The 20,911-nt window shown below is 49.5% G+C and overlaps 1 protein-coding gene across 1 annotated transcript in view; it reads left to right on the forward strand.

The window, feature by feature from the left end:
• Nucleotides 1-20,911, forward strand: part of LOC123350254 (deleted in malignant brain tumors 1 protein-like) — a 72,784-nt gene that overhangs the window by 41,040 nt on the left and 10,833 nt on the right. Inside the window, exons 8-10 of the mRNA XM_044988744.1 lie at nucleotides 6,843-6,869; nucleotides 8,232-8,561; nucleotides 10,398-10,727. Of these exons, the coding sequence (XP_044844679.1) occupies nucleotides 6,843-6,869; nucleotides 8,232-8,561; nucleotides 10,398-10,727 (687 nt within the window). The remainder of the gene's footprint in view (nucleotides 1-6,842; nucleotides 6,870-8,231; nucleotides 8,562-10,397; nucleotides 10,728-20,911) is intronic.

Raw genomic sequence — 20,911 nt, forward strand, 5'->3', positions numbered from 1 at the left:
GATTTCAATTATCCCCATATTGACTGGGGACATTTCACTTCAGGACGAAATGCAGGGATAAAATTTCTCAATACTTTTAATGACTGCTTCATGGAGCAGCTGGTATGGAAACCCACAAGGGGAGAGGCAACACTAGATTTAATAGTGAGTGGAGCTCAGGAGCTGGTCCAAGAGGTAACTATAGCAGGACCGCTTGGAAATAGTGACCATAATACAATAGCATTCAACATCCCTGTGGTGGGAAGAACATCTCAACAGCAGTTGAGATGGCACTGTGGCTTTTAATTTCATAAGTGGCAACTATGCAAAAATGAGGGGGTTAGTTAAACAAAAGTTAAAAGGTACAGTGACTAAAGTGAAATCCCTGCAAACTGCATGGGCGCTTATTAAAGACACCATAATAGAGGCCCAACTTCAATGTATACCCCAAATTAAGAAACACAGTAAAAGAACTAAAAAGGAACCACCGTGGCTTAAGAACCCTGTAAAAGAAGCAGTGAGAGATAAAAAGTCTTCCTTTAAAAATTAGAAGTCAAATCCTAGCGAGGCAAATAGAAAGGAGCATAAAGACTGCCAAAGTAAGTGCAAGAGTGTAAAAAGAAAAGCCAAAGAGGAGTTTGAAGAACGGCTAGCCAAAAACTTCAAAGGTAATAACAGAATGGTTTTTAAGTAAATCAGAAGCAGGAAGCCTGCTAAACAACCAGTGGGGCCCCTTGATGATCGAGATACAAAAGAAGCACTTCAAGACGATAAAGTCATTGTGGAGAAACTAAATGGATTCTTTGCTTCAGACTTCACGGCTGAGGATGTTAGGGAGATTCCCAAACCTGAGCTGGCTTTTGTAGGTGACAAATCTGAGGAACTGTCACAGATTGAAGTGTCACTAGAGGAGGTTTTGGAATTAATTGATAAACTCAATATTAACAAGTCACCGGGACCAGATGGCATTCACCCAAGAGTTCTGAAAGAACTCAAATGTGAAGTTGCAGAACTATTAACTAAGGTTTGTAACCTGTCCTTTAAATCGGCTTCTGTACCCAATGACTGGAAGTTAGCTAATGAAATGCCAATATTTAAAAAGGGCTCTAGAGGTGATTCCGGCAATTACAGACCGGTAAGTCTATCGTCGGTACCGGGCAAATTAGTCGAAACAATAGTTAAGAATAAAATTGTCAGACACATAGTAAAACAAACTGTTGAGCAATAGTCAACATGGTTTCTGTAAAGGGTAATTATGTCTTAGTAATCTATTAGAGTTCTTTGAAGGGGTCAACAAACATGTGGACAAGGGGGATCCAGTGGATGCAGTGTACTTAGATTTCCAGAAAGCCTTTGACAAGGTCCCTCACCAAAGGCTGTTATGTAAATTAAGTTGTCATAGGATAAAAGGGAAGAAACTTTCATGGACTGAGATCTGGTTAAAAGACAGGGAACAAAGGATAGGAATTAATGGTAATTTCTCAGAATGGAGAGGGGTAACTAGTGGTGTTCCCCAAGGGTCAGTCCTAGGACCAATCCTATTCAATTTATTCATAAATGATCTGGAGAAAGGGGTAAACAGTGAGGTGACACGAAAGTTGCAGATGACACGAAAGTTAGTTAAGACCAAGATACTGAAGACCAAAGCAGACTGTGAGGAACTTCAAAAAGATCTCACAAAACTATATGATTGGGCAACAAAATGGCAAATGAAATCGAATGTGGATAAATGTAAAGTAATGCACATTGGAAAAAATAACCCCAACTATACATACAATATGATGGGGGCTAATTTAGCTACAGTGAGTCAGGAAAACGATTTTAGCGTCATCGTGGATAGTTCTCTGAAGATGGCCACGCATTGTGCAGAGGCGGTCAAAAAAGCAAACAGGATGTTAGGAATCGTTAAAAATGGGATAGAGAATAAGACTGAGAATATATTATTGCCTTTATATAAATCCATGGTACGCCCACATCTCGAATACTGCGTACAAATGTGGTCTCCTCACCTTAAAAAAGATATGCTGGCACTAGAAAAGGTTCAGAAAAGGGCAACTAAAATGATTAGGGGTTTGGAGAGGGACACTCATAGCATGGTGTTATATCCCTTCCCATCCTTACTAATAGCCACTGATGGACCTATTCTCCAGGAATTTATCTAGTTCTTTTTAAAATCCTGTTCTAGTTTTGGTCTTCACAGCATCCCCTGCAAAAAGTTCCACGGGTTGACTGTATGTTGTGTGAAGAAGTACTTCCTCTTGTTTTTTTAAAAGCTGCTGCCTATTAATTTCATTGGGTGACTGCTAGTTCTTGTGTTATGTTAAGGATTAAATAACATTTCCTTATTCACTTTCTTTACACCAGTCAAGATTTTATAGACGTCTATCATATCCCCCCCTTAGTCATCTCTGTTCTAAGTTGAAAATTCTCAGTCATTTTAATCTCTCCTCCTGTTTCATACCCCTAATAATTTTAGTTGCCCATGGGGTGACCAGATCTGCACACTGTATTCAAGGTGTGCACGTACCATGGATTTATATACAGGCAATATGATATTTTCTGTCTTATTATCTATCCCTTTCTTAATGATTCCCAACATTCCCTTTGCTTTTTTGACTGCCACTGCACGTTGAGTGGATGTTTTCAGAAAACTATCCACAATGATTCCAAGATCTTTCTTGAGTGTTTAATAGCTAATTCAGACTCCATCATTTTGGATTGTGACAAAGTTCCTCCTCTATCTTGGTGGGTCCTGTGCTTATTTGGCAGATTTGCTCACCTCAGTGATCTTCCCCACAGTCTGGGTCAACTCCTCCTGTGTCTGATCAGGAGTTGGGAGGTTTGTGGGGAACCCGGGCCCGCCCTCTACTCCGGGTCCCAGCCCAGGGCCCTGTGAATTGCAGCTGTCTATAGTGCCTCCTGCACCAGCTGCATGACAGCTACAACTCCCTGGGCTACTTCACCATGGCCTCCTCCAAACACCTTCTTTATCCTCACCACAGGACCTTCCTCCTGGTGTCTGATAACACTTGTACTCCTTAGTCCTCCAGCAGCACACCCTCTCACTCTCAGCTACTTGTGCCTCTTGCTCCCAGCTCCTCACACACACTCCCCCCTCCCTGAGTGGAGTGAGCGCCTTTTTAAACCCAGGCGCCCTGATTAGCCTGGCTTGATTGGCTGCAGGTGTTCTAATCAGCCTGGCTGCCTTAATTAGTTCTAGCAGGTTCCTGATTACTCTAGTGAAGCCCCTGCTCTGGTCACTTAGGGAACAGAAAACTACTCATCCAGTGACCAGTATATTTGAGCTCTACCAGACTCCTGTATCCCACTGGCCTGGGTCTGTCACAGTATGTATAGTTGAGATTGTTTTCCAATGTGCGTTACTTTGCATTTATCAGCATTGAATTTCATCTGCCTTTTTGTTGCCCAGTTACTCAGTTTTGTGAGTTCCCTTTGTAACTTTTTGCAGTCTGCCTGGGACTTAGAATCATAGAATGTCAGGGTTGGAAGTGTTCTCAGGAGGTCATCTAGTCCAACCCCCTGCTCAAAGCAGGAGTAATCCCCAACGAAATCATCCCAGCCAGGGCTTTGTCATGCCTGACCTTAAAAACCTCTAAGGAAGGAGATTCCACCACCGCCCTAGGTAACTCATTCCAGTGCTTCACCACCCTCCTAGTGAAAAAGCTTTTCCTAATATCCAACCTAAACCTCCTGCACTGCAACTTGAGACCAATACTCCTTGTTTTGTCATCTGGTACCACTGAGAACAGTCTAGATCCATCCTCTTTGGGACCCCCTTTCAGGTAGTTGAAAGCAGCTATCAAATCCCCCCCAATTCTTCTCTTCTGCAAACTAAACAATACCAGTTCCCTCAGCCTCTCCTCATAAGTCATGTCCTCCAGCCCCCTAACCATTTTTGTTGCTCTCTGCTGGACTCTTTCCAATTTTTCCACATCCTTCTTGTAGTGTGGGGCCGAAAACTGGAAACAGTACTCCAGATGAGGCCTCACCAATGTCGAATGGAGAGGAATGACCACGTCCCTCCATCTGCTGGCAATGCCCCTAATTATACAGCCCAAAATGCTGTTAGCTTTCTTGACAACAAGGGCACACTGTTGACTCATATGCAGATTCTTGTCCACTGGAACTCCTAGGTACTTTGTTGCAAAACTGCTTCCTAGACATTAGGTCCGTAGTCTGTAACAGTGAATGGGTTTCTTCCATCCTTAACTATCTTGAATAGATTTATATCATCTGCAAATTTTGCCACCTCACTGTTTACCCATTTTTCTAGATCATTTATGAGTATGTTGAACAGTACTGGTCCCAGTACCAACCCCTCAGGGATACCACTATTTATTTCTCTCCATTCTGAAAAACTGATAATTTATTCCTACCCTTTGTTTCCCACCTTTAACCAGATCCATGAGAGGACTTTCCCCTTATTCCATGATGGCTTACTTTTCAAAAGTCAATTTAAATTAAATACATTTTTTTTAAATTATATTTTGTTAGAAATCTAGACCTGTTATATGTATTGGTATAACTTGTATTATCCTTCTGTTAAATTTGCATTATCGTAACAAAACATTTTACTTTATTCCTATCTCTTTTATATATATCACCAGCTCTGACACCCCCCCTGTAAATTCGAATACCCCCACAATTTCAATTTCTTGGGAAACCACTGAGAGGGAGGGAGGAAGTGGGGAGGCTGTGCGCCGCAAGACAGCTGATTGCCACTGGCAGGAGTCGGGGGGAGTAGGGGGAAGACGCTGATTCCTGGGGGCCACCGGCATGCGGGAGGAACTGGGAGGGGCAGGAGAGCTGATGGGGGGCTGCCAGGCTGTTTAATACCTGTATTAAATTGCTTGTTTAAAATTGTTTAAAATGTATATAATGCCTTTTGTCTGGCAAAAATTTTTTCCCTGGAACCTGATCCCCCCTATTTACATTAATTCTTATGGGGAAATTGGATTCGCTAAACATTGTTTTGCTTAAAGTCGCATTTTTCAGGGCCATAACTACAACGTTAAGTGAGGAATTACAGTATTTTACACGCATCACCACCTAGTGGCTGAGCAGTATACTACAGCTTAGCACTCCATTAGACAGCATGTCGGGCTGTCAAACTCCAGGTTGGGGGGGAGCCAGGCCTGAGGGGAGCAGGGTGTGGGGGTCCTTCAGAGGTGCAGGCAGTGTGAAAGGAGGTTGCTCGATTTGGAAGGGCTGGTGCAGTGTCACTGGTTCCGACGTCGCTCACCGGGTCTTGTCTTTTGTCGGCTACTTAGGGCTCTTCTGTACTGGAAACATTACAGTGGCACGGTGGCAGCTCTGCAGCTACAGCACTTCTGTGTAGATGCGACCGATGCCGACAGGAGGGGCAGGAGGGTCAATCCACCTCTCTGAGAGGCAGTAGATAGGTCACTGAAATACAACATGCAGCTGAGTCTTTTCTCTCAGTGTATCAAGAGATGTGAGGGGAGAGCTCACTCAGGCCACGGCTTACACCAGCCAATGTTTGGAGATCCCCATGGTGACCAGCCATGGATACAGAGACTTACCTCATTTCTTTGCTTTCTTCCAGCTTCCATGACAGGATTCCCCATGACACGTAAATACAAACATAGACATAGGGTGTGAAGTCTGTCCATATGTGTGGGGTGCATGCTGCAGGGTGCAGCTATCTCATAAATTGGGGTGAGGAAGGGATGAGTTAAGGTTATTTAATCTAGTCATTCAAGTGTAGGACTGGAGACCTGGATTCAAATCCTGCCTCCACCAGACTCACCCCATGGTCTCAGCCCATCACTTCCTCACTACATGTCCTAGTTTCCCCACCAGTGAATTGTTAACAAGGTGGGCTGTGTGGCAGAGTGCAGGGCATTCTGGCTGTTGGATACCGGTGGTAATCCCCAGCCATCCAGCATCCGAAGGGCTCACCCTTGCCCAGTAAGGCTGATTGAAATTTTGGCTCTGGCAGTGGCTGTTTGAGCTGTGCCACCTCACTGTTTACTTATTTTTCTAGATCATTTATGCATATGTTGAACAGTACTGTTCCCAGTACCAACCCCTCAGGGATACCACTATTTATCTCTCTCTATTCTGAAAAACTGATAATTTATTCCTACCCTTTGTTTCCCACCTTTTAACCAGATATTGATCCATGAGAGGACTTTCCCCTTATCCCATGATGGCTTACTTTTCAAAAGTCAATTTAAATTAAATACATTTTAAAAAAAACCATTATATAATGTTAGAAATCTAGACCTGCTATATGTTTTGGTATAACTTGTATTATCCTTATGTTAAATTTGCATTAGCCTAAGAAAACATTTACTTTATTCATATCTCTTTTTTATATCTCATCGGCTCTGACACCCCCCCCCCCCCATAAATTCGAACACCCACCCTGTCATAAACAGATAGTTAAGGGTTAAGGTCTCTTTTACCTGTAAAGGGTTAACAAGCTCAGTAACCTGATGAACACCTGACCAGAGGACCAATCAAGGGACAAGATAATTTCAAATCTCTGTGGAGGGAAGTCTTTGTCTGTGTTCTTTGGATCTAAGAGAGGCCAGGACTTGTGCTTTGCCGGCTACTTAGGGCTCTTCTGCACTAAACATTACAGTGGCAGCTCTGCAGCTGTAGCACTTCTGTGTAGATGTGACCGACGCTGACAGGAGAGGCAGTAGATAGGTCACTGAAATACAACATGCAGCTGAGTCTTTTCTCTCAGTGCATCAAGAGATGGCAGGTGAGAGCTCATTCAGGCCACGGCTTACGTCAGCCAATGTTTGGAGATTCCCAAGGTGTCCAGCCATATAGACAGACACTTACCTCATCTCTTTGCTTTCTTTCAGCTTCCATGACAGGATTCCCCATGAGAGGTAAATACAAACATAGGCAGAGGGTGTGGAGTCTGTCTGTATGTGTTGGGTGCATGCTGCAGGGTGCAGCTCTCTCATAAATTGGGGTGAGGAAGGGACAAGTTAAAGTTATGTAATCTAGTCATTCAAGTGTAGGACTGGAGACCTGGGTTCAAATCCTGCCTCCACCAGACTCACCCCATGGTCTCAGCCCATCACTTCCTCACTACGTGTCCTAGTTTCCCCACCAGTGAATAGTTAACAAGGCGGGCTGTGTGGCAGAGTGCAGGGCATTCTGGCTGTTGGATACCGGTGGAAATCCCCAGCCATCCTGCATCCGAAGGGCTCACCTTTGCCCAGTAAGGCTGATTGAAATTTTGGCTCTGGCAGCAGCGGTTTGAGCTGTGTCAGTCTGAGGTGACCCCAGATTTACCCTGGGATAGGATCTGCCCCAACAGATATTTTGCCTTTAGTTATTGTTAGACTTGTATTATCTCAGCTCTGGCTGTGGCTGGTGAGTGGTCCCACCCCTGCACAGGGCAAATGGAGATGCTGTGTACTGACACTGGGGGCCGTGATGCTACCTGGGCCTGTGAGAGGTGGGGGTGGGGTACCAGGGGATGGGCTGCCATGGTGCCGTCACCACAGGAGGGTGTTCAGTTCTGTCTGGACACTGTGGAATATAGAGGAGCTGAGTCAGCCCCAGGGGAGTCTTTGGGGAGCAGAACTACAGCCCCGTGAGGCTGCTGCTGTTGGCTCTGGCCAGGCATGATCATCGGGGCGCAGACAGGGAGGGAGCCCAGGAAGGGGCAAAGGGCAGTTTAGTCTCCTGACCAGTTTTGCCCTTTGCCCCGCGGCTGGGAGCCGCTCAGACTGAGGGCTGGCCTGTCCTGTCATGGAGGGGAATTAACCCCAGCGGCTCATTTCACATTTTGGGCGTCAGAGAGCTGCTGTGGCTGCGACTTCCACTCACTACCAGGTTGGACCCAGTGCCCCAGACATGAAAGCCAAGTGCCTGTTCCCCACACAACAGGCCCTGGGCTGAGCTGGGATGAAACGGGAAATGGTGCCCTCCGGGGGACAAGCCCCTAGTCTCCTTCCCTCAATGTACTGCATCAGTTCATCCCCTCCACACAGACTGTGTGGAGTAAGCATTCCCTGCAGAGAAAGACCCTGTGTCCCATTCTCCATCCCATGAGTCAGCCATTCCCCCATGCCTGGGGCTGGATCAGAACTGGTGACCTCCAGAGAGGAACCCCGCAGTGTTCCATTCCCAGCCTACCTGAACCAACCAGTCTGCCACACTGGGACTGAATGGCAGCCCGAGCAAACTATATGGAACAAGCACCATCCCTGAGTGTTTCTTCCCTTGGGTGTTTCAAGACTCAGGCATCTCAGAAGTAGCTCAGCTCCGACTGGTGAATGGTTCAAGTCGCTGCGCTGGGAGAGTCGAGGTGCTTTACAACCAGGTGTGGGGAACCGTGTGTGATCATGATTGGGACATAACTGATGCTGGAGTCGTGTGCAGGCAGCTGGGCTGTGGGACGGCGTTATCAGCCCCAGGAGGGGCTCGATTTGGGCAAGGATCAGACCCTATCTGGCTGGATGACGTCACCTGCACTGGGACAGAAGTTGCCCTCTCCAGTTGCGGGGCTCAGCCTTGGGGAGACAATAACTGTAACCACGGAGAAGATGCCGGTGTTGTGTGCTCAGGTAACCTTCATCTACCACCCTGCCTGTTTCAGGGAGCAGGCTGGGAAGCACATTACGGGGCGTTGTCCTCTCACAGCCAGTACTGACTCCAGCACGGTGCTTAGGGCCTGTGCTTCAGAGAGCAATTTGGCGGGTCCAGTAGAGAGACCTCTCCTCTCAGTCTGTGCTGACACAAATTGCCATGTGCTGAAGGGAGCGGTGTCGGGGCTCAGTAGGAGACACTCTACTGATGTCAGTGCTGGCCCCAAAGGGGGCCCGTGGTGCAGGTAGGGGTGAGTCAGTAGGGGGCTCTCTCCCTTTGCAGTTGTGCTGGCCCTAATGACCTGGTGCGGTGCCATGCGCCCCTCCAATGAGGATGCCTTGTCTGTGCCCGCTGGGGGTCAGCTCCCCGACTCCCTTGGCCACAGGCCACACAAGATGTGCCCTCTAGGCCTTGTGGGGTGGGGGGTGACCTCTCTCCAGATTGGCAATAGGGACATTCACCCTTCGGCCTACCGAGAGTCCCTTTGTAGCATCCAGTCCCTGTCTCGCTGGGCATTCACAGCAGTCACAGATCTTCTGCTCCCAAAGGAACAGGGTCTCAAGGTGACCCGTTCCACCTCCCATCTCTGCCCCGATCAACACACAGCCCAAATTCCTTCATATTCACACCAAGGACAAGTGATTTCACAGGGTGTAGCGATTCAAGGGGTAGCAAGGAGACGGGTTGGAAAGAAACGGTTCCATGGCCCATAAAATCATACCACGCTGACTAGAGCCTGGCCTTTGTCTTTGCAAATTCTTAGGCCCCGACTGGGCCCGGACAGTGAATATAGCCTGTCTCCACGGCTGTCCTTTGTTCTATGTGCTGATTGGCTCAGCCGAAAAGATTGCCATGGTGCAGGTGACAAGTTTCACTTCAGCACTTCTGGAGCCTCATATTCTACATTTTATAGCTCTCTTCAACTATGTCCCATCCAAACATCTTGCCCTCATTAGGGTGACGAGTGGGCTGCTGTCTCCTGGTAGAGACCTCGCATAGCACCTCTAGTGAGCTATTGTGCATATATGTCATTCAGGGGATCCCGGTATAACTCTAGGCAAACCTGTGCCCTCTGCCAGTTGGAGTCTATTTATCTCTGGGCCAGACTCCTCTGCGGCACAATGGGGACCTGGGTAACTGTAGCTCCCACTGGTTGGATTTGGTGTCAATGGAGCCTGCAGCTGCTCACTCAAACTAAAAATCCAGGGCCAATTTCTCAAGAGTCCAGTTCCCAATCACAGTGTTCCGGCGGCTTAGCATTTCAGGAGATAAGTCCTGAAGTTGTAACTTCCCCAAAAGCTGGACACAGGAGACGCAATTCTTGCTCACTTCCTGCCCTACACAGCCTACATATTCCCTGTCCTGTTTCTCAGCTGCCCTGTCCTACCCCAGAAGTGGCTGCATGTCAGTGGGGGGGTAGTCTTCTTCTTCCAGGTATGTCACAAGTCGATATTTGTCGAACTCTATGTATCTATGAATACCAGCGCCAGGAGTGAGGGTGTAAATCTTGTCCCCAGGAGGTTCCTGCCAGCAGAGCCGGGGGTGATCTTTTTAATTAAGTGCTCTAGTGGGAGCAATGGGTCAGACTGCCGTCCAGTCTGCCTAACTAGGTGAGAGCTGGCTGGGAGGGGAGTGGACAAACCTCAACATTGCCCAAGTGATTAGCCTGGTCAGTGATGGGGAGCCCTTGACAGGCAGTTGCTGTGTGCAGAGACCGGTCAGATCCGTTGGCGGGAGGTGCTACGTCGTCCAGCAACACGAGAGGTCAGATGCACAGGAACCTCCCTTAGTGTTTAGCCCTTGGGTGTTTGCAGACGCTGGCATCTCAGAAGTGGCTCAGCTCCGACTGGTGAATGGTTCGAGTCGCTGCGCTGGGAGAGTCGAGGTGCTTTACAACCAGGTGTGGGGAACCGTGTGTGATGGCGACTGGGACATAACTGATGCTGGAGTCGTGTGCAGGCAGCTGGGCTGTGGGACGGCGTTATCAGCCTCAGGAGGGGCTCGATTTGGGCAAGGATCTGACCGTATCTGGCTGGATGACGTCAACTGCACAGGGACAGAAAATACCCTCCCTGATTGCGGGGCTCGGCCTTGGGGAACGAATAACTGTACCCACGGAGAAGATGCCGGTGTTGTGTGCTCAGGTAACCTTCATCTACCACTCTGCCTGTTTCAGGGAGCAGGGTGGGAAGCACATTACGGGGCATTGTTCTCCCACAGCCGGTAATGACCCCAGCATGGTGCTTGTGGCCTGTGCTTCAGGGAGCAATATAGGGGTTCAAGTAAAGAGCCGTCTCCTCTCTGTCTCTGCTGACCCTAATTAGCCTGTGTTGCTCTTTGGGCCTGTGCTGCAGGGAGCAGTTTGGGGGCTCAGTAGGGGATGCTCACGCTCTCCCCTTCATGTCAGTGCTGGCCCCAAAGAAGGCCTGAGCTGCAGGTAGGGGTTTGTCAGTAGGGGTCTGTCATAAGTTTCACCCACACTCTGAACTTTAGGATACAGATGTGGGGACCTGCATGAGAACCCCTAAGCTTAATTACCAGCTTAGATCAGGTTGCTGCCACCACCCAAATAGTTTAAAACAGCTGTTTATGAGTCATTTGGGAAACTCTTTTTCCCCGCCACCCCTCCAAAATCTCTCCATCCCATGTACCGTAACCCTTCCCTGGGTAACCTTGAGAGTCTTCTCCACCAATTTCCTGGTGAACACCAATCCAAACCCCTTGGATCTTAAAACAAGGAAAAAATCACTCAGGTTCTTAAAAAGAAGACTTTTTATTAAGGAAAGAAAGGTGAAAAGAAAACCTCTGGGAGAGAGCATACAAGCTTCTCTCACACACAACAGATTGAAAACACAGAGAATGTTCCCCTGGGCAAAACCTTAGTTACACAAAAGAAATCCCAATTAGATTTTCCCTCTAATGCACAAGACAAGTCACACAAAAAAATAAACATAAACCTATTTATTTCTTCTCTAATACTCACTACCCCAGGTGATTCCTTGATCTTTTTCACTCCGGCACAGAACTTTAATGGACTCTGAGACAAAGGAAAACTTCCCTCCTTCCTCTTGAAAAATCTTGTCCCCCCCATTGGTTCCTCTGGTCAGGTGTCAGCTAGGCTAGGTGAACTTCTTAACCCTTTACAGGTCAAAGAGGCATTAACCCTTAACTGTCTGTATATGACAGGGGCTCTCTCCCTTTGCAGTTGCGCTTGCCCTAATGCCCTAGTGCGGTGCCATGGGCCCCTCCAATGAGGAAGCCTTGTCTGTGCCCACTGGGGGTCAGCTCCCCGACTCCCTCGGCGGCACTCTAGGCTTTGGGGGGTGGGGGGTGATCTCTCTCCAAGTTGGCAATAGGGACACTTCACCCTTTGGCCCTCCGAGAGTCCCTTTGCGGCATCCAGTCCCTGTCTCGCTGGGCATTCACAGCAGTCACAGATCTTCTGCTCCGAAAGGAACAAGGTCCCAAGGTGACCCGTTCCACCTCCAATCTCTGCCCCAATAAACGCACAGCCCTAGATCCCTTCATAGTCACACCAAGGACCAGTGATTTCACAGAGTGTAGTGATTCGATGGGCAGCAAGGAGACGGGTTGGAAAGAAATTATTCCTTGGCCAATAAAATCATACCACGCTGACTAGAGCCTAGACTCACTGAACGAGATACTTTTCAGTCTGGTAGAGCAACGCTCACCCCACAGTCCTTCCAGGGTTTTACTCCAGGCCTGGCTGTGATCTCCTGTTCCTGAGACAAACACTGTCAGCTGCCTCCTGGGTGAAAGGGAGCTCTTGTCCCCTCTCCTCTTTCTTTGTAGGTACAGACCATTGTCTCTTCTCAGAGGAGGGTCTCTCTTGAGATATAGTGCTGAGGGTCCTTTGTCTTTGTAAATTCTCATGTCCCGACTGAGCCCAAACAGTGAATATTGCCTGTCTCCACGGCTGTGCTTTGTTCTATTTGCTGATAGACTCAGCCGAAGGGATTGCCATGGCGCAGGTGACAAGCTTCACTTCAAAACCTCAGAGCATCATATTCTACATTTTACATCTCTCATCAACTATGTCCCATACAGACATCTTGTTCCCATGAGGTCGACCAGCGGGCTCTTGGTAGATACCTCGCATGCCACGTTTGTTGCGCTATTGTGCATATATCTCACCCAGGGGATGGCCATATAACTCTAGGCATCCCTGTGCCCTCTGACAGTTGGCATCTAGTTTTCTGTGGGCAGACTCCTCTGTGGCAGAATGGGACCTTGGGAGCACCCCAGTATGGTGCTAAGGGTCTGTACTGCAGGGAGCTGGTTCAGGGTCACAGTAAGTGTCGCTCTTCTCATGGTGTCAGTTCTGACCCCATTTCCCCCATGCAGTTCTACAGGCCTGTGCTGCAGGGAGCAGGATGGGGGCACTTTTGGGAGTGATCTCCCCTCACAGTCAGGGCTGGCCGCAGTGCCGCAGCACAGTACTTAGGATCTGTGCTGCAGGGAGCAGTACGTGAGAGACCCTCCCTATCGCTGATCGCTCTGATCCCTCTGCCCCACTACAGCACAATGGGGTGCTGGGTAACCGGAGATCCCATTTGTGGGATTTGGGGTTGAATGGTTCCTGCAGCCACTGAGGGATCCCTTTATGAAGTGTGGGGTTCTTTTCCCCATCACTCCGGGTGAGCTACATCTCAGCTAATTGCCCCTGAACCTGTAATATGCCCAACTGCTGTGACTAGAGACAGGTTCTTCCTCACTTCCTCTTCTACACTCCTTTCCCCTTTTGGGGGAGGGATAGCTCAGTGGTTTGAGCATTGGCCTGCTAAATCCAGGGTTGTGAATTCAATCCTTGAGGGGGCCACTTAGGGATCTGGGGCAAAAATTGGTCCTGCTAGTGAAGGCAGGGGGCTGGACTCAATGACCTTTTAAGGTTCCTTTCAGTTCTAGGAGATTGGTATATCTCCAATTATTATTAATTTTTATATTACAGAGCCCATGAGTTTCTGTGCTCTGTCTCTCATCTACTCTGTTCCACCCCACAGGTGGCTGCATGGTAGTGGTGGGGAGTAGGGCTGTCAAGTTATTTAAAAAAAATTGTGATTAATTGTGAGATAAAAATTGTTCATGATTAATTGGACAAATAATCGCCCCTTTACACAATAATAGAATACAATTTATTTCAATTTTGGGATGTTTTCTACATTTTCAAATGCATTGATTTCAAATACAATTCAGAATACAAAGTGTACAGTGCTCACTTTATATTTATTTTTTATTACAAATATTTGCACTGTAAAAAAGAAACACAAGAAATAGTATTTTCAATTCACCTCATGCAAGTACTGTTGTGCCAGCTCTTTATCAGGAAAGTTGAACTTACAAATGTAGAATGATTTACAAATAATAACTGCACAGCCTCTGGCATGGAAGCTGCTCCTTGGATTGTGCAACCGAATGACACTAGCCAATATCTCCGGTCCCAGACACAACCCTAGGAACCTCCATCTTGCATTGTCCAGTTATGCCCACTGGACACTGGGACCTTATTTGAGTGTGTCAATTTAACAATGAAATTGATATGTACCAGGCTTGTTATCCCGAGGGGAATCTCTGACATGCTTCAAACCAAACGCACTGCTTCAGGTAGAATAAACAAACCAATTTATTAACTATAAAGATAGATTTTAAGTGATTATAAGTCAAAGCAAAACAAGTCAGTTTTGGTCTAATGAAGTAAAAGAAAAACCCATTCTAAGCTGATCTGAACACTTTTAGTGCCCTTACAGACTTAGATGCTTCTTACTACAGGCTGGCTGGTTGCTCTTCAGCCAGGCTCTCCCCTTTGATCAGCGCTTCAGTCGCTTGCTGGTGGTGGTGTCTGTAGATGTAAGTGGAAGAGAGAAGAAGAGGATGGCAAACATCTCTCCCTTTTATCATGTACTTTCTTCCCTCTTGGCTCTGCCCCCTCCCCACCTTCAGAGTCAGCTGAGCATTACCTCGTCGCAGTCCCAAACTGACCAAAGGAAGGGGGTGACTCACTCCAGAGTCCAACACATCCTTTTGTTGCTGCCTAGGCCAGTGTCCTTTGTTCCTGTGAGGCTGGGCTGGGTTTGTCCCATGCATGCCTTGATGAGGTGTGAACTGCCCCTCTGCTCTTTGAGAGTTTTTGCCTGGGCTTATTTTAAGCCATGAGGATACATTTTCAGCCTCATAACTATATACATGAAATTATAACCTATAACATTACTGCAACAACAATTACTATAACATCACTATAAGAACAATCCTCGGTGCATCATGAGCCTTCCGAAGACACCCAACATGAGAAACTTTGCATTGGATACCACACCGTCCTTTTATAAGGATGAACATGGGGGTGCTCCCCCGAGGTACAGAGCGTCACAGGTACCTTCTTTGTATTTTGTCAAATCTGCAGTGAAGGTGTTCTTAAAATGAGCAACATTTGCTGAGTCATCATCCGAGACTACTGTAACATGAAAGATATGGCAGAATGCAGGTAAAATACATAGCAGGAGATACACAATTCTCCCCTAAGAATTTCAGTCACAAATTACATTAACACCTTGCTTTTTTAACTAGCATTATGAATATGTTAGTACGTCGTCTGGAATGGTGGCCAAAGCATGAAGGAGCATGTGAATATTTAGCATATCTGGCACGTAAATACCTTGCATTGCCACCTACAAAAGTGCCATGCAAACGCCTCTTCTCACTTTTGGGTGACACTGCAAATAAGAAGCAGGCAGCATTATCTCCCGTAAATGTAAACAAACTGGTTTGTCTGAGCAATTGGCTGAACAAGAAGTAAGACTGGGAGGATGTGTAGGCTCTAAGTTTTCCATTGGTTGGGGTTTTTTTGAGTGCAATTTTGTAACAAAAAAAATTCTACATTTGTAAATTGCACTTTCAAATTAAAGAGATTGCACTGCATTACTTGTATGAGGTGAATTGCAAAATACTATTTCTTTTACCATTTTTACAGTGCAAATATTTGTAATCCAAAATACAGTAACAGCTGTTTTTTCCAGCACTTCACCAACCGGAAAGCTCTATATATTGGCATTTCTGATCTTCATTGAAATACCGGTTTATAGTTTGGTTGGCGCAGGCAGGGCCGCCCAGACGATTCAGGGGGCCAGGGGGAAAGCAATTTCGTGGGCCCCTTCCATAAAAAAAATGGCAATTCTATATTCTCATGGGGGCCCTGCATTGCCCGGGGCAAATTGCTCCACTTGCTCCTCCCACCCCCACGGGCGGCCCTGGGAAAAATAAACCTTCCACATCTTGGCACAAACCCAGTTTTGAGAAAACTTCTTGACAAGGTATCACTGGTTCTCAGCAGCAGCTAGTGCTAAAAGGCACTAAAGCTCATTAAAAGGGTTGGACAAATATTTTCCATCAAAACTTTTTTTGGTTTGAAAACTAGGGTTTTTTAAAAAGCAGAAAAAAATCACGGACAATGTCTGCTTTCCTTCAAAATTTGTTGTGGTTTTTTTAATGAAAAGCTGAAATTAGTCTGCCAAAACCTGAACATGGTTTGGGGTTTCAGAAATGTTTGTTGCTTGCTTTGTTTGATTGTTTAAAAGAAACAATAAAAAAATTCTGCTTAAAAAAAATCCAAAACTTTTGAACCACCTCAGCTTGTGACCAAACGCCTGAACTCATCCAGTCAGAGATTTTTTTCAGGTTTCTGATACTCTGCTGGCTTCCTTGACTCATATCTGTCTCCATAACTTTGGGTTCTTCTTCGAGTGATTGCTCATATGCATTCCAGTTAGGTGTGCGCGCGCCGCGTGCACGCTCGTCGGATTTTTACCCTAGCAACACTCGGTGGGTCAGCTAGGCACCCCCTGGAGTGGCGCCGCTATAGCGCTAGATATAAACCCCTGCCGACCCGTCCGCCCCTCAGTTCCTTCTTACCGCCCGTGACGGTCGTTGGAACGGTGGAGTGCGGCACTGCTGACCTCCACAGCCCTAGCTTCTCACTGGTTTTCTCTACATTGTTGATGTATATAGTTCGATTAGTATAGTTAGATTTAGTTAATAGTTTAGTTGTAGTTAGTATATAGTTACTCAGGGAAATTGGGGGGCTAGTCCCTTCTTTTTCCCCCAACTCGGTGCGGGCCCATGCCTAAGGCACCGGGATTTAAGCCGTGCTCGGCCTGCCAGAAGCCGATGCCGGTTGGAGACCCTCACGATTCTTGCCTGCGGTGCTTAGGAGAGTCTCACCTTCCAGATATGTGCCGCATTTGCAAGTCTTTCAAGCCGAGGACAGTCACACAGTCTCTCGGCACCGCCTTGGCCTTCGAGACAGCCATCCGTCTCCTCCCAGGCCGACAGTGCAGCTGACCAGCGCACCGAGCCTCAAGGTCAGGACCAACTCCTCCTCAATGGGCCTTCTGGACTCCGTGGGCATACCACGAGGCACAAGGAGCCCCCTTTGCCACTCAGCGCTCCAGGCCCTCCGACCACCGAGCGCCTGAGGCCATGGTCAGCAGGCCTCCTCTCACTGCTGAGGAAGAGGTGCTACTGATGTCCGCGGAGGCTGAGCCTCCTCCTGTTGATGAAGCGCCACAGCAGCTCTCTGAGCCTCCGCAGGGCACTTTGGTCCCCGGCCTGTCATCCTCTTCCTCCTCGGATGAAGCAGTTGCAGGGACATCCGCCTCGGGCCCTCCTCTGATTGACCTTCAGGCCCATCAGGACTTGTTGCGGCGGGTGGCCCAGAACATAAACCTGCCGATTGAGGAGGTGGCGGAATACGACGACCCAGTCGTGAATATAATTTCGGCGGATGCGCCTCTTCAGGTGACCCTGCCGTTTATCCGCACTATTCAGCGGACTGCGGATACCATATGGCAGTCACCGGCTTCCATCCCTCCGACCACCCGGGGAGTGGAAAGGAAATACATGGTCCCGTCCAAGGGCTATGAGTACCTCCTACACTCACCCTGCTCCATGCTCGTTGGTGGTCCAATCGGTCAATGACCGTGAACGCCATGGCCAACAAGCGCCGGCGCCTAAGTCCAAGGAGGCGCGGCGCATGGACCTTTTAGGCCGCAAGGTCTACTCAGCCGGTGGCCTTCAGTTATGGGTTGCCAATCAACTGGCTTTCCTGAGCAGATACACCTTTAACACCTTGGTGTCTCTGTCTAAATTCACTGAGCTTGTGCCACAGGAATCCCGTCCTGAGTTCACGGCCCTTTTGGAGGAGGGTAAGAAAGTGTCCCGGTCGGCCCTCCAAGCCTCTCTGGACTCGGCAGATTCGGGAGCCAGGACCTTGGCCTCTGGGGTAACCATGAGGCGCATTTCGTGGCTTCAGGCCTCGACGCTCCCGCCGGAGGTACAGCAGACAATTCAGGACTTGCCTTTTGACGGCCAAGGTCTCTTCTCGGAGAAGACTGACCCAAGGCTGCAGACCCTTAAGGATGGTCACGTCACGATCCGTTCCCTGGGCATGCACACCCTGGTGACCCAGAGGAGGTCCTTCCGGCCCCAACCATACCGCCCTTACAAGCAGCCCAGGCCGCGACCGGACAATAGGCGCCGGGGCAGAGTGAACCGGCACAGACAGTCGGGCAATCAGGGGAACCAGTCCCAACCGCCCTCGAAACCTGCTTCAGGGCCTAAGCAGAACATTTGATGGGACGCCCGAGGACGGCCCACCAGTTTCGTTACCGGATCCTTCTCTGTTATTTTACAACCGTCTCTCCCAATTCCTACCGGCTTGGTCCCAGATAACATCAGACAGCTGGGTACTTCGCACGGTGCAATCTGGTTACTGCCTCCAGTTTGTTTCGCCCCCTCCCTCCCACCCACCCTACCCGTCCCTCTTCAGGGACCCCTCTCACGAGCAAGTCCTCTTGCAAGAGGTCGAGACTCTGTTGAGTTTGGGTGCCATAGAGGAAGTGCCAGAAGGCATGAGGGGCAGGGGTTTTTACTCCTGCTACTTCCTGATCCCCAAGGCGAAGGGAGGTCTGCGTCCAATCCTAGACCTCCGAGAGCTCAACAGATTTCTGGTGAAGCTCAAGTTCCGCATGGTGACCCTGGGGACCATTATCCCCTCCCTGGATCCGGGAGACTGGTTTGCCGCCCTCGATATGAAGGACGCGTACTTCCATATCGCCATTTACCCTCCTCATTGACGCTACCTTCGCTTTGTCGTCAACCACCAGCACTACCAGTTCACGGTGCTCCCCTTCGGCCTCTCCACAGCACCGAGGGTCTTCACCAAGTGCATGGCGGTGGTCGCCGCGGCCCTCCACCGTCGTCGGATACATGTCTACCCGTATCTCGACGACTGGCTGGTCCGCGGAACGTCCCAGCAGATCGTAGCGCAGCAAATGTCCATGGTCATAGGTCTTTTTCACAAGCTAGGCCTTATGATCAACTCCGAGAAGTCTATCTTGACTCCAATGCAGAGGATAGAGTTCATTGGCGCAGTCCTGGACTCCAATCTGGCCAGAGCCTGCCTCCCTCTGCCTCGGTACCAGTCCATGGCTTCCATCATCTGAAGCCTCCAGTCCTTCCCGACAACAACGGTGCGCATATGCCTCAGCCTCCTAGGCCATATGGCAGCGTGCACTTTCATGACCCTATATGTGAAGCTCCGCCTTCGCACCTTTCAAACTTGGCTAGCATCGGTTTACCGCCCGCACAGGGACTTTATAGACACGGTGGTCACGATCCCGTGGTCAGCCCTCGACTCTCTCAACTGGTGGTTGGACCCAGAGGTGGTGTGTGCCGGAGTCCCATTCCACCCTCCCCACCCCTCCATCACTCTGACCACAGACACCTCGGCCATGGAGTGGGGTGCGCACCTCGGTAGCCTACACACCCAGGGCCGCTGGTCACCCCGCGAGCTGACCCTGCATATCAACATCAGGGAACTGAGAGCAGTTCGCTTGGCGTGCCAAACTTTTCGCTCCCACCTCCAAGGTCGCTGCGTGTCTGTCTTCACAGACAACACGACAGCGATGTTCTACATAAACAAGCAGGGCGGGGCACGTTCCTCCCTGCTTTGCACAGAAGTGATGCAACTGTGGGACTTCTGCATAGCCCACTCCATACATTTAGTAGCATCGTTTCTTCCGGGAGTACAGAACACGCTGGCAGACCATCTTAGCAGGTCATTCCTCTCCCACGAGTGGTCGATTCGTCCCGATGTTATCCACACAGTTTTCCAGAGGTGGGGCTTTCCCCAAATAGACCTTGTAGTGAGTCGGTGTGGCTCCCCTCCTGCCCAGCAGAGGGAGCGCCCTTGCAGACACCCAAGTGGGCGGAGCCACCACCACCTGTCCCCGCCCCCCGGAAGTCAAGGGGCGGGGCAGGAAGTAGAAAAGCCGGCCGCCAGAGCTCAGTCAGAGCCCAGCCGCCGCCGGGAGCAGACGTGCCAGCGGGAGCTCCTGACTGGGAACCCTCCAGGACCCGAGGCAGCTGTCCTGTCTGGCCAGAGCTTCCCCATGCCCACTACGAAGAGGAGCCGCCGGAGCTTCCCCGTGACTGGTACTGGGAGGAGCCGCTGGAACTCTCCCGCGCCCACTACGAAGAGGAGCCGCCGGAGCTTCCCCGTCCCCACTGTTACCTGGAGGAGCCGCCTGAGCACGCCTGGCCGGACTTCCCCGAGGAGCTGCCAGACCTGCCACCAAGCCCTGGTCTTGAGGAGCTTATGCTGGTTGACTGGCCTGGAGCTGGTGCCACGGACGAGGTAGGCCCTGAGGGGGAAAGTGGAAGTAGCCCGGGGGTAGCCGACCCCTGTCAGGCTGCAGACGCAGAGGTCCCGATGTCAGTGTGTTGCGGTCAGGACCCCACTGACCAGCGGCAGTGATAGCCGCTGCTAGGGCCCCGGGCTGGGACAGAGTGGAGTGGGCGGGCCTGTGTCCCCCCTGCCACCCCACTCACGGGTGGCAGTTTTCCCCCTCACCCAACACTCAGGTGTAAGGACCTGGGCCTATACACCTACTGTTTGTTTGCTGCTCAGCCCCTGCTCCAAAGGGCCTGAGCTCCCTTGTACTGTTTGCTGCTCAGCCCCTGTAACAAAGGGCCTGAGCCCATTGTACTTTATTGCCGCTCAGCCCCTGCTCCAAAGGGCCTAAGCTTATTGTACTGTTTGTCGCTGCTCAGCCCTGCTCCAAAGGGCCTGAGCTCCATTGTACTGTATTGCCGCTCAGGCCCTGCACCAGAGGGCCTGAGCTTCCTAAACACTGTTTACTATTGTTCAGCCAGTTCAACAGAAGACGTGGAGTGAGTCGGTGTGGCTCCCCTCCTGCCCTGAGGAGGGTCGAGCCCCGGCGCGATCGATTACAGACCTATTTGCCTCCAGAGAGAACAG

The sequence above is a fragment of the Mauremys mutica genome, chromosome 15 (assembly GCF_020497125.1).
Source record: "Mauremys mutica isolate MM-2020 ecotype Southern chromosome 15, ASM2049712v1, whole genome shotgun sequence".
Taxonomy (NCBI): Eukaryota; Metazoa; Chordata; order Testudines; family Geoemydidae; genus Mauremys; species Mauremys mutica.